This window comes from Oncorhynchus tshawytscha, linkage group LG17, assembly GCF_018296145.1.
Source record: "Oncorhynchus tshawytscha isolate Ot180627B linkage group LG17, Otsh_v2.0, whole genome shotgun sequence".
Classification (NCBI taxonomy): Eukaryota; Metazoa; Chordata; class Actinopteri; order Salmoniformes; family Salmonidae; genus Oncorhynchus; species Oncorhynchus tshawytscha.
This window is the reverse complement of record NC_056445.1, coordinates 9,658,299-9,676,080: the sequence shown is the minus strand read 5'-3', so window position 1 is coordinate 9,676,080 and position 17,782 is coordinate 9,658,299. Positions and strand designations below refer to the sequence as shown.

General features: G+C 43.5%; 1 protein-coding gene across 1 annotated transcript; it reads right to left on the bottom strand.

The window, feature by feature from the left end:
• Positions 1 to 2,898: 2,898 nt before the first annotated feature.
• Positions 2,899 to 13,612, bottom strand: ifrd1 (interferon-related developmental regulator 1). The gene is made up of 11 exons (XM_024376928.2): positions 13,390 to 13,612; positions 11,593 to 11,697; positions 11,275 to 11,356; positions 10,899 to 11,023; positions 8,316 to 8,473; positions 7,314 to 7,364; positions 6,911 to 7,089; positions 6,575 to 6,683; positions 4,916 to 5,050; positions 4,447 to 4,671; positions 2,899 to 3,839 (listed from the first exon to the last, which is right to left on the bottom strand). Exons 1-11 carry the CDS (start codon positions 13,418 to 13,420, stop codon positions 3,753 to 3,755), a joined length of 1,287 nt encoding a protein of 428 aa, XP_024232696.1. The 5' UTR covers positions 13,421 to 13,612; the 3' UTR covers positions 2,899 to 3,752.
• Between the last annotated feature and the right edge of the window lie 4,170 nt (positions 13,613 to 17,782).

Genomic DNA, 17,782 nt, shown 5'->3' with positions numbered 1-17,782 from the left:
GACCTCACTAATGCTCGAGGCTGAATGGATGCAAGTCCCCGCAGCAATGTTCCAAAATCTAGTGGAAAGCCTTCCCAGAAGAGCAGAGGCTGTTATGGCAGCAAAGGGGGGACCAACTCCATATTCAATCCCATGATTTTGGAATGAGATGTTCGATTTTGGTCATGTAGTGTAACTACTGTATGGTGCCTATGTTAGCATGTTCACATCCAAATCATCTATAAATAACTTGACTCACACAGAATATTTTTACACTTAAGGTTGATTTGGACATGAAGCACAAAAATGATTATATAGGTACCGTTTACTTGCATTGGTGCAATATGTCATTTTGCAATTTGGTTGAACTGTCCCTTAAAGCTAGACTCCTTCGTTGCTACATCCAGTTTATACCCACTGCTTCTTGAAAAATAAAACAACTGAACTTAGTTCAAATGTCATACTGCATCAGAACCCAAAATATAAGCTTGTTTTCCTCCATTTGTAAACAATGTAAAACACGGTATAGCCTCAAAACATGGTTAAAACAATACTTTTACTATCATTGATGGTCAGTCACTGCAACCACACCGCTGTCTGAATTTGAGAGTGGTTACATTTCCCGGTAACAATTCATTTGGATAGTCTTGTCTCTTGATGCTCTACAGACAATCAGTAACAGTTCAACTACCTACTAACACTAACGATGGGCTATCCAAATAAAGCGTGGCCCATGTCTCCAGGCCCATCCCCCAGCTTTGTACCAAAACAGGCAGGTGAGCACATCGCTTAAGGTCTCTAGAAATATATATTTTTTATATACACTGCTCAAAAAAATAAAGGGAACACTTAAACAACACAATGTAACTCCAAGTCAATCACACTTCTGTGAAATCAAACTGTCCACTTAGGAAGCAACACTGATTGTCAATAAATTTCACATGCTGTTGTGCAAATGGAATTAGACAACAGGTGGAAATTATAGGCAATTAGCAAGACACCCCCAATAAAGGAGTGGTTCTGCAGGTGGTGACCACAGACCACTTCTCAGTTCCTATGCTTCCTGGCTGATATTGTCACTTTTGAATGCTGGCGGTGCTTTCACTCTAGTGGTAGCATGAAACGGAGTCTACAACCCACACAAGTGGCTCAGGTTGTGCAGCTCATCCAGGATGGCACATCAATGCGAGCTGTGGCAAGAAGGTTTGCGGTGTCTGTCAGCGTAGTGTCCAGAGCATGGAAGCGCTACCAGGAGACAGGCCAGTACATCAGGAGACGTGGAGGAGGCCGTAGGAGGGCAACAACCCAGCAGCAGGACCGCTACCTCCGCCTTTGTGCAAGGAGGAGCACTGCCAGAGCCCTGCAAAATGACCTCCAGCAGGCCACAAATGTGCATGTGTCTGCTCAAACGGTCAGAAACAGACTCCATGAGGGTGGTATGACGTCCGCAGGTGGGGGTTGTGCTTACAACCCAACACCGTGCAGGACGTTTGGCATTTGCCAGAGAACACCAAGATTGGCAAATCCGCCACTGGCGCCCTGTGCTCTTCACAGATGAAAGCAGGATCACACTGAGGACGTGACAGAATCTGGAGACGCCGTGGAGAACGTTTTGCTGCCTGCAACATCCTCCAGCATGACCAGTTTGCCGGTGGGTCAGTCATGGTGTGGGGTGGCATTTCTTTGGGGGGCCGCACAGCCCTCCATGTGCTCACCAAAGGTAGCCTGACTGCCATTAGGTACCGAGATGAGATCCTCAGACCCCTTGTGAGACCATATGCTGGTGCGGTTGGCCCTGGGTTCCTCCTAATACACGACAATGCTAGACCTCATGTGTGTCAGCAGTTCCTGCAAGAGGAAGGCATTGATGCTATGGACTGGCCCTCCCGTTCCCCAGACCTGAATCCAATTGAGCACATCTGGGACATCATGTCTCACTCCATCCACCAATGCCACGTTGCACCAGACTGTCCAGGAGTTGGCGGATGCTTTAGTCCAGGTCTGGGAGGAGATCCCTCAGGAGACCATCCGCCACCTCATCAGGAGCATGCCCAGGCGTTGTGAGGTCATACAGGCACATGGAGGCCACACACACAGAGCCTATTTTGACTTGTTTTAAGGACATTACATCAAAGTTGGATCAGCCTGTAGTGTGGTTTTCCACTTTAATTTTGAGTGTGACTCCAAATCCAGACCGCCATGGTTTGATAAATTTGATTTCCATTGATGTGTGATTTTGTTAACACATTCAATTATGTAAAGAAAAAAGTATTTAATAAGAACATTTCATTCAGATCTAGGATGTGTTATTTTAGTGTTACCTTTATTGAGCAGTGTATAAAATCAATGTGTTGGTAGTGTTTGGGGTCCAAACTCCAGAGAAGCAGGAGCTCGTGGATATTTGACTAGTTAGTTACTTAATCATGAGTCACTGCTGTACTGCGTTAGTGTTCTATTACAAGTCATACTTGTGGGAAGAACATCAAGTACTGTAATGCCGCAACATCTTCTTCCCCAGTCTGTTCCTCACTCAGCTTACACAAGGATTAAAGCTCATATCTCTGGAGGACCCATTTTACAGCCGTATGTACAAACGGCAACATTCTCTGAAAAACAGGTTCAGCTGTGGCGTAGTGTCAACGTGACCATTTCATAGGCAACTGTAAAGCAGTTCCTCAAATGTGAAATCTGCTTCCAGGAAAAGCTGAGAGAATAGAGTCAATTAGCCAGAATTCCATTTGGTTGTCTGCTAATTGGGCTCTGCTCTTCTACTCATTTTGTGTGGCAGAGAAACCCATTACATAATACGACACACCTCAGCTTAACATGGGTCTTATCCTAACTGGTCTGCTTTAGGACTAAGTCATAACAATGATTGACTGGGTGATATGTACTGAAGATCAAGAAACACACATTGAGACTAGTTCAGTTAGTATTTATTTGAGTTTCTCACATCCAATAGACAAACTACACTGCGTACAAAACATTAACACCACCCTCTTTACATGGACAAACTGACCAGGTGAAAGCTATGAGCCCTTATTGATGTCACTTGTTAAAGCTTCTTCCACCAGTGTAGATGAAGGGGACGAGATAGGTTAAAGAGTGATTTTTAAGCCTTGAGACGTGGATTGTCTCGTGTGCTATTCAGAAGATGAACAGGCAAGAGATTTAAATGCCCTTGAACAGGGTATTGCAGTACGTGCCAGGCGCACCGGTTTGTGTCAAGAACTGCAACGCCACAGGGGATACACACCGTTTCCCTGTGTGTATCAGGAATGCTCCACCACTCAAAGGACAGCCAGCCAACAGTGGTAAACATTGGAGTCGACATGAGCCAGCATCCATGTGGTAGACTTGTAGTCCATGCCCAGGCAAATTGAGGCTGTTCTGAGGGCGACTAAATACTAGGAAGGCATCCTAATGCTTGGTATAATCTGTGTATAACAAAACACCAGACAATAAACCAGGGTCCAAGGGGAAGTCCATAGGAAACATTACCCAATTAGTGCATTTTCAAATATTATAACTCAATGTTAATGGAACACAAACATTAAAACAGAGCAACAAAGTCTACACCTCACATAACACTTTATTCCCTACATAGACACTGGCAAGCCTATGGGGAATAGAGAATCACTTGAGACAGACATGATTATTCATATTTACAAATACCAAACACTTAACTGGATAAATTAAGGATAGTAACAGTGATATTCAAGAAGGTTCAATTGATGGTTAATAAAAGAGCAGGTTGGACCCATTAAATCACATCAAAACTCCCCGACGTCAACCCTCTTGTCTCTGAACTTGTTCCTGGCCTTTGTCCGAGCCTTGAATGCAGCCGCATTGTAGAGATGCTGGAAAAGAAAACCGCAATGTTAACACAATAAGAGAGAGGTTCTTTTTTGCGTTGGTATATCCATTTGAAATTGGCAATGAATTAACCCAATGAGTCCAACCGCGACATGATTTGCACTTCTAGCCCCTTTTAAAACAGTGTACGTTTCAGCTACTGACTGCTGGGTAGTACCATTGGATAAATCCATTTCTTCTGCATCCGTTGGTCTGCGCGATTAACGGAGGGGTGGGGTGAGCTAGAGCGGTGTTTGTGAGACATGGGCAGATCCCGAAGGGGCTGAGTCTTTTTACAAAAACTTCTGTAGAGTCCAAATGGTTTGAGCAAAAAAAGTGGCATTTGTCAAACTCATGAACAAAACGTTTTATGTCAACTTGTTTTGTGATGCACTTGTAGATCTGGTTGTCCTGAAAATAAAGTGGTAAAACACTTCATTGTGAGGCTAAATATAAAGGGCTGGACATTAAAGTCGGATGAGACACCAGCCAAAATCGTCTCGGGACTGATCGGGTTAATTGAAAGAAAATGCACTTGTGACCTTTTCAAAAAGTTAGTAGAGTTCAATTAGTCAAAGAAAGGAAAGTACGCAGTCGAGTAAGGATACTTGCCCTTTCGAAACGGGAGATTTTCATGGACTTCAGTGTGGCCGCGTCAACCAGCATGGGGGGTCCCAGTTGAAACACGTCACGAATAAACTCATTGGCCTGTAGGTGGTAGTTCATGCCAGAGCCCACAAACTCCCTGAAGGCGTCGTAAGTCCTCTTCCTCACCCAGCTGTCGATGGTCATACGCTCGGTGCTGAAGCGGATTGTCTCAGTCTGAAAGTCTCTCTCCTAACACACCACACACACACACACACACAAGCTGAGGCAAAACTACACTGTTCTGGATTCTCACAAGACAACAAAATGGGTAAACGTTATTGATAACAAGGGTAGATTAGGTTGGCAATGGCAACCAGCTGCCAACACAGGCACACAGAATTCCCACCATGAATCAGCAATGAGTCATCACATGAAATTCAAATTCTATTCCCCAGACAGTGCTCATCTACTATCGTATAATCTGCCCGCTCACCTCCACAGCCTTGAGCACGTCCCTGAACACAGACCTCTGCTTCCTCTTGTCAGTCTTGGCACGGTGTTTGTTGCAGTCGGTGGCCAGAGAGTTGAGCTTGTCACACAGGGGCTCCCAGTCGTCATACTCAAACTCCTGAGAACGTCACAACAGAGCATGGGTCAGTCATCACTCAAGTGTTTACAGATTAACATGCTATGCTGGCACTGCATTTCGGTAAAATGCCATTTTAAGTCAATACAGGATGGGGATGTGCACAGCCAGACAAATATCCAAAACTGGCATTAGTATTAAAAAAAATGTAATATTAATTTGAGCAAAAACTACTTATAGGTAGGTATATTTTAACTGAAAAAGGCTCTCTACATTAAAATAACCATGTGACATTGTTACATACAAGGATACCATGACAACAAATTATACAACACATTTAAACAGTTTATGAAGTGCCCCCATTAAAAACTAAAAACTGTAGCCTTCATGTGTAGCTTGTTGGCCAATCAAAGCGGCTCCATGTTTAGCATATGTAGAGTTCATGGAATAAAGTTAGAATTATAAAAGTGACCAAAATGAGAAGGAGTAGGGCTACAACGAGCAATTAACCCAGCTAGCTATTCAAGGCTACTCCAGCCAAAACAGGCTGAGGGAAGGCTATATGGGGATAAATAACAGCCAAGACTAGCTCTCTGCCGCCGTCTGCTCGCGCCTATCTAACCGGCACTGCCGCAGCACTTCAGGACAAAAAGTACACACCATTTTATATACAGACAACCAGTCAATAGTTTGGACACCTACTCATTCAAGGGCTTTTCTTTATTTGTACTATTTTTTACATTTTAGAATAATAGTGAAGACAAGCTATGGCATGACATATGGAATCATGTAGTAACCAAAAAAACACAAAAAAGTGTTAAATCTAAATATATTTTCTCTTTTAGATTCTTCAAAGTAACCAATAATCAGATTGCAGCCCAAATAAATGCATCAGAGTTCAAATAACAGACACAGCAACTGTTCAGAGGAGACTGCATGAATGAGGCCTTCATGGTCAAATTTCTGCAAAGAAATCACTACTAAAGGACACCAATAAGAGGAGACTTGCTTGGGCCAAGAAATGAGCAATGGACATTCGACAGGTGGAAATCGATCCTTTGTTCTGATGAGTCCAAATGAGATTTTTGGTTCCACTTGCCGTGTCTTTGAGACAGAGTAGGTGAACGGATGATCGCCACTTGTGTGGTTCCCAAGAGAAGAATGGTGGTGGTGTGATGGTGCTATTCTGGTGACACGGTTTGATTTATTTTAAAAATCAATTCTACCACATTCTGCAGCGAATACACCAATCCATCTGCTTTCCACATAGCAGGACAATCATTTGGTTTTTTTTTCAACAGGACAATGACCTAACACACCTCAAAGCTGTAGAAAAAGCCTCAAATGAGCAGGTGGGTCCAAACTGTTGACTGGTACTGTACATTTAGAATGTCCGGATATCCAACAAATTCATGATACTGGTCGAATAGTGAAATTCCCCCCCATTTCCTACAACGGGATTGAAAATCCAATGAGATTTGTTTGAACTTCCTAAATGAAATCTGATTGAATCTCCTGAATTTAAATGGAACTGAGCCACAGACCAAAGAACAGGTGAGCACTTACAGGGTCCATGTCCCTAGCCAGCTCAAACAGCAGAGCGATGGTCTCTCCCGCTGCGATCCTCATGTTGACGTCATCATTCTCCAACAACCGGGGAAGTTTGGGCAGGTGCCTGAAAGACAAACATTTCAGTCAAACACAAGTAGACTTTCTATTTAAGGCTTCCCATCGCCATGATATTTCCTTCATCCACACTGGTAAGACAACTGGACAGGTAAGGATGTCAGGAACACACATTCACTATATTGTTTTGATCAGAAGCATCCAAAGACCTATAGGCTGAAATGGACTGAAAGTCGTGTCCCAGAGGGACTTAAGAGGTTTGAGTTAAGTACATACTTGTGTGTGACTGCTTTGACCTGGCTGCCTGTGCAGATTGTGAGCAGCAGGGCCCAGGAGAGGAGGGCGTTGGTGTGGAGCAGGGTGGTCTGGGGGTTGAGAGAGGGGCGACTCCCATCCTCCTTCACATAGGAACGCATGAACAAACTCTCAAAGCTCTCCATGGTAGCATACACATCCTGGATACCCAGAGAGAAAGAGGTTCATCATTTATGTTTAACCAGGGTGTGAGATTGGACTATGCAGTCATTTTGAGAGAGGTCTTGGTTTCTGTACCTTGTTTAAAATGCTGAACAGAATAAATGTTAGACAGAATGTCTCTTGTGCTGCTGAAGAATTTGGCAAAGTAGTTCCACAAACAATCAAGCATAGTCACATTGGAATGTCAAACATAGCCACATACCAGGATGTCATCTTCCGCCACCAGAGTGCACAGGCCCAAACTTGTTGCACACTATAAAAGAAACAAAAGGCCACTTATAAACTCAGCAAATAAAGAAACGTCCCTTTTCAGGACCCTGTCTTTGAAAGAACTTGTAAAAATCCAAATAACTTCACAGATCTTCATTGTAAAGGGTTTAAACACAGTTTCCCATGCTTATTCAATGAACCATAATCAATTAATGAACATGCACCTGTGGAACGGTCATTAAGACTAACAGCTTACAGACTGGGCAATTAAGGTCACAGTTATGAAAACTTAGGACACTAAAGAGGCCTTTCTACTGACTCTGAAAAACACCAAAAGAAAGATGCCCAGGGTCCCTGCTTATCTGCATGAACGAGCCCTAGGCATGCTGCAAGGTGGCATGAGGACTGCAGCTGAGGCCAGGGCAATAAATTAAAGTCCATACTGTGAGACAGGATGGACAGCTGATCGTCCTTGCAGTGGCAGACCACATGTAACACCTGCACAGGATCGATACAGCCAAACATCACACCCGCAGGACAGGTACAGGATGGCAACAACACCAGGAACACACAATCCCTCCATCAGTGCTCAGACTGTCCGCAATAAGCTGAGAGGCTGGACTGAGGGCCCGTTGTAAGGCAGGTCCTCACCAGACATCACCGGCAACAATGTCGCCTATGGGCACAAACCCACCATCGCTGGACCAGACTGGACTGGCAAAAAAGTGCTCTCCATTGACGAGTCGTGGTTTTGTCTCACCAGGTGTGATGGTCAGATTCACCTCACAGCAAGAACTGGCAAATCTGGTGCAGTCCATGAGGAGATGCACTGCAGTACTTAAACCCCCACACCCTTGTTCAGGGACACATTCAATTTCTGTTAGTCACATGTCTGTGGAACTTGTTCAGTTTATGTCTCAGTTGTTAAATCATTTTTTTGCTGAGTTTAGCAAACCAAACCTATTTTAATGACAGGGTCCAGGCAGATACTCACAGCTTGTCTGGCTTGGATGTTGGCTGCTCCATCCAACAGAATGTTCTTGAAGATGGGTTTGAGGGTCTTGAACACCTCTTCGCTCTCAACGCCTGAGCCCAGCTGAATACACAGCAGACAGGCCAGGGAGGCTGCTGCACACTGCTCTGGTCCTTTACCTGGGAGAGGGATTTCATTTATTAGGATCCCCATTAGCAACAGCTAGTCTTACTGGGGTCTGACGAAGCCCACATTAGACAAGACTTTACATGCATTTTAAAAAGAACAGCATGTGCACATCTATCAGTTAGACATACATGTCAGTACATACACAACAAGTAGGTCACATGGGGGAGAGGCATTGTATTTGTTTTTTGAAACCAGGTTTGCGGTTCACTTGCGCTATATAAGATGGAAGATTGTACCATGCACTCATGGCTCTGTATAATACTGTACATTTCCTTGAATTTATTCTGTACCTGGGAACTGTGAAAAGACCCTTGGGGTGACCCTTGTGTGCGTTTACGTTGCCTCTGCAAATAATTGGGAATTTCAAACACATGAATGTTATAAAAACAAGTGACGCAGTCAGTCTTTCCTCAGTTCGTAGCCAAGAGAGACTGGCATGCGGTGTCCCTAAACCGGGACAGTTGTTGCTCAATATGCGACTAGAATGACATTGTAAACAGCCAACTTTCCTGGACATCGACATGTCTTATGAGCAAGAACGCTTGAATAATTGTTAATCAAACTGCTGTGTCCAATTTACAGTAGCTATTACAGCAAAAAAAATACCATGCTATTGTTTGAGGATAGTGCGCAACAACTAAACACTCATCACAGCAACTAGTTTGATACATTCACCTCTGAATGGTAGCTCTTGCTCTGGTTTGTCATCCTGGAAAATGTAGCATAGTTGTGTTTGATAAAATCAATTTTGGGTTCTACCGTTTGACGCCACTGCCACCTCACCCACCCCGCCCAGCCATCTAGATGAGAAGGTTAGTGTCTTTTCTATAGGGAAGCTAATGAGCCATCATGTATGACATTCTTGGGAGTATCCAAACTCAACATATTATTTTTGTATGTTAACTATACAGTTAGTGTTAACTATACAGTAGTTATGTATGAACGAGCGGGGCGGCAGGGTAGCCTAGTGGTTAGAGCGTTGGGCTAGTAACCGAAAGGTTGCAAGTTCATATCCCGAGTTGACAAGGTACAAATCTGTCGTTCTGCCCCTGAACAGGCAGTTAACCCACTGTTCCTAGGCAGTCATTGAAAATAAGAATTTGTTCTTAACTGACTTGCCTAGTTAAATAAAGGTAAAATAAAATGTACATGTATAACTTGACCATTTCAGCACATTTGGGCAAACTCCTGGCAGACCGGATACAAAATAGTGTAGTGATGTAATTCTTTACTGGATCAGTCTGAAATTGCACACTGCTGCCATCTTGTGGACATCTAAAATACACCTAAAATCCTACATCACCGCCTGGCCTCTTGCATGTCAAAGATAGAAACAAAAATGCAAACAAGAATAGAAAGCACACGTGTTTTTATATTTTACCAGATGTAATTTGTTACATTCTCCTACATTAATTTCACATTTCCACAAACTTCTAAATGTTTCCTTTCAAAAGGTATCAAGCACATGCATATAATTGAATCAGGTCATGAGCCGAGGGAGTTTGATTTGGGTGTTATTTTAGGCAGAAATTAAAATTTAAAAAAGGTTCCAACCCTTGAGGTTAACTAGGTTGCAACACTTTTGTTGCAACACTTGACCATATGACTGGACAATCAAGAAAACTTTTAATGGCCACGTATTCCAAAACAGACTGCTAAGGGTCTGCTAACACTAAGGTTTTCAGTGACTTCATTAGCTGTGGTTGATGATGCGTATATGGTTTAGTCAGCACACATGGACACATGCTTTGTTTTAATGCCAGGGTCATTGGTAAAAATAGAAAAGAGTAGCGGGCCTAGAAAGCTGCCCTGCGGTACACCACACTTTACATGTTTGACAGAAGCTTCCATTAAAAGAAAACCCTAGAGTTCAATTAGATAAATCTGAATCCACAATATGGTAGAGGATGAAAAGCCATAACAAAATTAAACAGGTTATGGTCAATAATATCAAAGGCTGCACTGAAATCTAACAGTACAGCTCCCACAAACTTCTTAATATTAATTTATTTTCAACAAATAAGTAAATTGTGTCAGTGCAGTACATTTTGAGTTCCCTTCTCTATAAGTCTTAATTTGTTCACAGAAGTAGCATTGGATTGATTTTTTAAAAACTGCTCAGCACTGGCAGCCAGCCGATTGGTCTACTTTACCACTCTTGGGTAGCGGAATGACTAGCTTCCATCCAGACCTGAGGACAAAGACTTTACTCTAGGCCCAGATTAAAGATATGACAGATAGGAGTACCAATAGAGTCAGCTACCATCCTCAGTAACTTTGAAGGGTTATAGTAACTACTGGACCAGAACTAAAGATTCAAACACTCAATACAACAATACAATGTGGGTCTGTATAGGTATTCGGGGAATATGACGCATGAATTGGTGAAAGCCTGTAGTAGCGGTAGTAGCTAACCTTTCTTGAGACACCGCTCAATGCTGTCAGTGATGGTCATCCTCCTGTCTGAAATGAACTCGTACAGGATCCTAGTTGCCATGGCAGCCTTCAGCCCATCCAGGGCTCCCTGTCTGGTCTTGGCACTGTCAACGAGGAAGGAGAACAGTAAAGATTTAGGCCTAGTGTCTGCAGTAGCTTATATAACAGCTACACAATTCAATTATCAGCAGCAATCTGTGAATGGAAAGGATGATGTCTTGTTGCATTGTGTTCATTATATAGCATCTCAGGTTTCGTCGACCCAGTCCTAGGCCTCTGGTTCCATCTCGTCTGAAAGTGAGACAGCTAACAGAAATAGCAGGTAGATCAGTTTCCCACAGTGGTTTAGACTTGCCTCTTATCCACAGTGCTGTCAATGAAAACCTTCAGCTTGTACTGTAAATCCTCCTGGGCTGTCTCCTCACCAGCCTCCCCTCCTACACATATGAAGATGAATACAACACACCCTGAGAAATACAGAGTTGTACTAGGCTATTCCCTTTGTAGATTGTATTCTTTCAACCGTTTAAGATAAAAGCATAACATAAAAGGGCTGTAAGACATTTATAACTTGACAGGTCAAAAGTTTGTCCTTTTTATATTTTTTAACTTGCCCTTTGTTGTTACTTTATGACTGGGACACAGGCAAGCATATGTACATACAATCACATACCTTCCTCTGCCACACTCATGGCATCACTGAAGCTGCTGCAGCGGCTGAGGGTCTCGATGGAGGCATCCTCATCGCTGAAAGGCTGCACAGCTCCGTGCTGCCCCCCTGAAACGATTACATGTCCCACGCCCGACCCACCAACAAATCATACATTAGGTCATGGTAGGTACAATGTGTGCATTTTACTCCAGGGGCTTAACTAGCACACTTCCATGCAATCACAACACAGAACTTTATATGCAATACCTTGACAGAACAAAAGCCAGCTCGCTACCCTTATGGGATATGCACTTGATATTCTCTCCCCTCAAAGTCAAGGGCTCCCCAGTCTTCTGCTGAATGTGCAAACAGCACAGCTCCTTGGGTGGGTAGCTGGCCAGGCAGTGACAATCTAAACCCAGCTGGTGCAGTTTATTACGATAAGACTGTTCCCATCTGAGAGGGAGGGCCACACTGTCTGCTCTGCAGTGTGTAAACGTGACCATGTTCACGTGGCAATCCATTGCTTCCTTTTCAGACCATAGCACTGAACAAACTATTCTGAAAAAGAGGCAGACACCACCCAAATAGCCAGTCGACTAACACGATCCTGCTTTATAGCATAGCTGGCCCTATAAAACGTGTGCCAGCAATGTAGCTAGCTTGCTGTAATGTGAATAACTAGTTACCGAGCTAGCTAGTCCAGCGAGTGTTATATAACCATGACGCGATTAGATTCATCTGTCACGGTCAAGCATGTGTTACACTGGGTGAAAGTTGATAGCATTCATTTCGGAACCGGGCCTCCCGGGCGTGAGCCAGGTGCCCCGTTCAAAGTCCAGGGCGAAGTTCAGTAGTAAACGTTAAGCACGTGCAGATATGAGTAGGATTCGGTGTCCCACATTCAAAACTGATTGCTTTTGATAACGTAGTATCTGCCTTCCCAGTGAAAACTAGTTCAATGTAAACGTATTTTATGGAAAAGCATGTTGTACGTTTCCGGACGATGCACCATGCTGCCTTGTTCAAAGCATGAGATGGGCGGCGCCCACCCCCATCATCGTCGTTTTTGCCCGCTGACGTCACGGCAGGCAAGTTCGTTAAGAAAAAAACGTATTTTCAATGACGGCCAGGAACAGTGGGTTATAAGAACGGCCTTGTTCTGGGTCAGAACGACATGTTTACCTTGTCAGCTCGGGGATTCGAGTGTGCAAACTTTCGGTCACTAGACCAACGCTCACTATGCTAACGTTACCTGCCGCTCAGCATAATCGAATCATCCCCTTATTTGACCTGATCGACTGTCGATCTCACTCAAATGTTGTGGCGTCCTTCCAACTAAACTTCGTGTCCTCAAAACAACCTATCAACAACCTATCATTTTACAGGAAGGGAGCCAAATAGAACTCGCTAAAAACTAACACATATGAGCAACACTGGCCAACGGACGTTAGTTGCTAGGTAACAAATTCGTTTCAAAAGTCAGTCTAAAAACAAAAAAAAACAAAAATACTGTAATCGCATGTTTCGGGGGTCGTTTCTATAATCACATTACTCATACAATAATATCGGCAAACAATATGATGTTGAAGTTAATTAAAATTATTTTAAGAGAAAGCGAGAGTTCTTTGTCTGGAAGCTCTGATTTCAACGACAAAACATGGGCAGCGATGCCACACTTTTGTAGTTCTGTTAGACATTACCGGTCGTTGAGCTCAACACGCTGTAAGAATGTACAGAACTACAACTCCTACAACGCACAAAACTCAAACCACGAGAGTAGGCCAAAACAACCCGGTCTATAGCGACTTTACTTACCCCTGGAACTCCTCTTCTTGGACCTTGGCATTTTCGTGCAGATACGTATGAAAATGAGCAAAAATCAGCCGATACACGACCAGTTTTTATTAAACTGTCTCATAAATTGACAATCTTCCCGTGGCACGGTAGAGAAAAAGGAATTAAAAGCGATCCTGGAGAAAGACTGTTGGCGAAGACGATACATTTTCCCTCAAAAAAAAACTAGGGTTGCGTTAATGTGGTGAGGATCTAAGTATTTATACGACCGACGTCACATGAGCAAATATGGGTTTACCCCTGCACCACCGACCAATCATGTTGTATAAGTGTATGACGCGATGTGATTGGCATCGCTTCGCTGTCTGGGGGTTATGTTTTCTGTAGTCATGTTCTTTGATAGCCACATGAGGTTGCTGCTACCCTGTTCACAAAATCTCTGCCGTATCGGTCGTTGCTCTAGATTTCTTTGGAAGTCCAACTGATGTCACCCAGTAAAAGTTGAAAATTGTTTAAGGTTAGGTAAGGGTTATGGTTAAGTTTAGGGCAGGGTAGGGATGTCCCAAGGATCCTGGATAGCACTAACCCGGATGAAAAAAGCACTTTCCCTGGCCTAAAATCCTCAGTGGTGAGGTCTTCTGACTGGGTGGACAATGATGTACATAAAGCAGTGGAGGTTGCTGAGGGGAGGATGGCTTACAATAACATCTGGAACGAAACCAATGGAATGGTATTTGATACCATTCCACTTATTAACACTCCAGGCAATTCCACGAGCCCATCCTCCAGTGGCCACGCGGGAGTCCACAGCAGGCTCTTCATCATCACATCAATTTCTGTAGTCAGGTCCTTTGTGCGGGCCTCTGGAGACGCCATGGGTCCAATGCGGGCGGCTGTGACCTCGGAGCTCAAACCTGGAGGTCCAGCACCCTTCTTCTTCCCGTTCACGACAGTCCCCAAGAAGCTCAAACACCATCTTGTTGATGTTATCGGCAGGGCTCTCTAGCGGGCAGGGCAGGGGAAGCCCAGACCAGCCTCTCTCTCCTCAATGGCCTTATCAGCCTTCTGTAGCATTGAGTCAAGGTTGATGCTATAGCTATCCATGTCTAATGGATTTATGAAAGACAATCGGCGATGGCAGACTTTTATACATTTTGGAGCGTGCGTCATAATGGAACCTCAAATGACATCATATTACTTTTTGACCACATTGTCTGCTGCTTGCGTGTTTAATATTATACAATTATTTTTTTTGCAATCTGGCGTGCGGGATGATTAAACAAAATATTTGCTATCAAAGAATCAGTGCTGAAACACTACAGCGGGTCACTGCCAAGCATAATGAAATAAAATCATCCGAATTTCAGAACGTGGGGGTCCCCCCCGTCCCCTGTGAAAGTTGTGCCCCTGTGCTAAACTGTGCAGAAACCATATGAAAAGGGTTGGTGACCATAAAATACCTATATTCATATTCTATCGACTGTTAGGCCTATGTAAAATAGTTTGATTCCACTTACCAGCCAGGTGTCTTCTTCTCCGTGGATCTGACTGTATCACTGGTTGAAGATAAGTAGTACTTCAATCGCCCACAACCCACGCTACATACACTAGAGCATGGGCACCACTTTGGTTTTAGAAGTAACAAATGAGCAACTCTTGAAAAAATACAAAGAGTTTTTATTGGCTTTATTAAGATATCCTCTATATTACATTTTTGCCAGAACGACCAGCCAGCCCGAGTCGCCTGCATGCCCGACCCCCACAAGTCTAGTCAATGACTAAACTCTCTCCCAAGACAATTTCCTTCCCAGTCTACACCTTAAATTGCTTTAATTCCAAGGGAAGGTTTGGAAACAAAACTAAAAACCCACATACACCTCAAATATACATTAATACACAGAAACAGCAAATCCTCCATGTATTTAAACTCATAGGACTAATAGTACTGTAGAGCTCTTTTTACTTGCACACAATATAGCTGGGTCGCCCTGTACCTAGGGGTCCACCACCCTGCAGCGCCCCAACCAAACACACCCCACTCAACTTTAGGATCTTAGTGAAACATTTAATATTGGTGTTGGGTGTGTTAGGCCAAGGCCAGAGTGACAAGCCACAGGACGGCAGACCATCAGGGCCAGGACTGAGTACCTCAGCAGTTAAATAGGAATCTCCCCTGACGTAGGCATGTTTTCAATACAGACTCCTTTAGTTGTAGGCCGTCATTGTAAATAAGAATCTGTTCTTAACTGACTTGCCTAGTTAAATAAAGGTTAAATAAATAAATAAAGTTGTACTGTATTCCATATAAGGCATCCAGACCTTGTAAAAGTTGCCCAGTATACCCTTAATCTGGTAATAAATCAAATCTAGTGATACATAACTTGACATTGTGGGAGGATAACCAACATTTCCAAGCAAACACAAACAGGGAGAAGGGGGAATCAAATCAAATTGTATTGGTCACACACCTGATTAGCAGATGTTATTGCAGGTGTAGTGAAATGCTTGTGCTTCTAGCAAATTTAAGTAGGAATGAATTAAGCCTATATGCATATGGACTAGCGATGTCAGAGCGGAACGGACTAAGGTACAGTAGAATAGTATAGAAAACAGTATATAGATATGAGATGAGTAATGCAAGATATGTAAACATTATTAAGTGACTAAGATACGGTAGAATAGCATAGAATACAGTATATACATATGAGATGAGTAATGTCAGATATGTAAACATTATTAAAGTGACTAGTGTTCCATTCCTTAAAGTGGCCAGTGATTCCTAGTTTATGCCTATAAACAGCAGCCTCTAATGTGCTAGTGATGGCTGTTTAACAGTCTGATGGCCTAGAGATAGAAGCTGTTTTTCAGTCTCTCTGTCCCAGCTTTGATGCACCTATACTGACCTCGCCTTCTGGATGATAGCGGGTTGAACAAGCAGCGGCTCGGGTGGTTGTTGTCCTTGATGATCTTTTTGGCCTTCCTGTGACATCGGGTGCTGTAGGTGTCCTGGAGGGCGGGTAGTTTCCCCCCGGTAATGAGGCATTAAGCTAGGTAAGAATCTGTAGACACGCAGAGATAAAAGAACATAGTCTTTGCCAGAATTCAGCCAGCCTTCACAAGACCATAGCATATGCAAATATGTCCCCTTTTGTGTTTTACAACTTCAGCAGAAGAATTACATTTATGAGTAATTCAGTTTCACTGGCATATATAGCAGGTTCTACGGATGGCCTTAAATTGCAGTAATTTATGTCTGAGATGATATGAACATGACTCGGCATTCAAACACATCTGTATCCATTTATCATCAATAGCTTCTACCAGGCCTTCCTCACATCTTTGTTGTACATGTTTTGTGTCATCAGGAAAAGTCTCTATCAACCCTTGATACAGTTTGGAAATCAACTTCAGAGGTTTGTCAGACTGCCTTAAAATAGAACCAGGCTTGTCCAGTGTTCCCTGCACAGAGAGAATAAAGTGTATCTGCACAAATTCACCTCACCTACATCAGACCTGCCTTCCCTGGCTGCCTGGCCCTGCTGAGACTGTGATGTAGCCATTTCTTGGAGAGACTCCTTCCCCTCCAGGAGACAGTCAAACATGATGACAACAATGTGGTGCTTTTATTCTTCTCACTTTGCTTGGTGAGGTAGATTGCTGCTATAACTTGATGACCCTTCACATACGTAACCATTTCTGGCCCTCTTGTAGAGTGTATCCATTGTTTTCCGTGCCATGATGTCCTTGAGGAGCAGCTTCAATGCATGAGCAGCACAGCCAATGGGTGTGATGTGAGGGTAGGACTCCTCCTCTTTAGACCAAGCAGCCTTCATGTTCCCAGCATTGTCTGTCACCAGTGCAAATACCTTCTGTGGTCCAAGGTCATTGATGACTGCCTTAAGCTCATCTGCAATGTAGAGACCAGTGTGTCTGTTGTCCCTTGTGTATGTGCTCTTGTAGAAAACTGGTTGAGATGATGTAGTTAATTATTACTTGCCCACAAACATTCAACCACCCATCAGAGATGATTGCAATACAGTCTGCTTTCTCTATGATTTGCTTGACCTTGACTTTTTATTTATTTTTAACTAGGCAAGTCAGTTAAGAACCAAGTCTCGTTTGCAATGATAGCCGAGGAACGGTGCCTTGTTCAGGGGCAGAACAACAGATTTTTACTTTGTCAGCTCAGGGATTCAACCTAGCAACCTTTCAGTTACTGGCCCAACGCTCTAACCACTAGGCTACCTGCCGCCCCAGAAATTTGTTGAACTCTGCATCCAGCAAATGAGTAGATAAAGTATGTCTGGTTGGATGGGTGTATGCTGGGCGAAGAACATTCAGAAATCTCTTCCAATACACATTGCCTGTGAACATCAGAGGTGAACCAGTTGCATACACAGCTTGAGCAAGACAT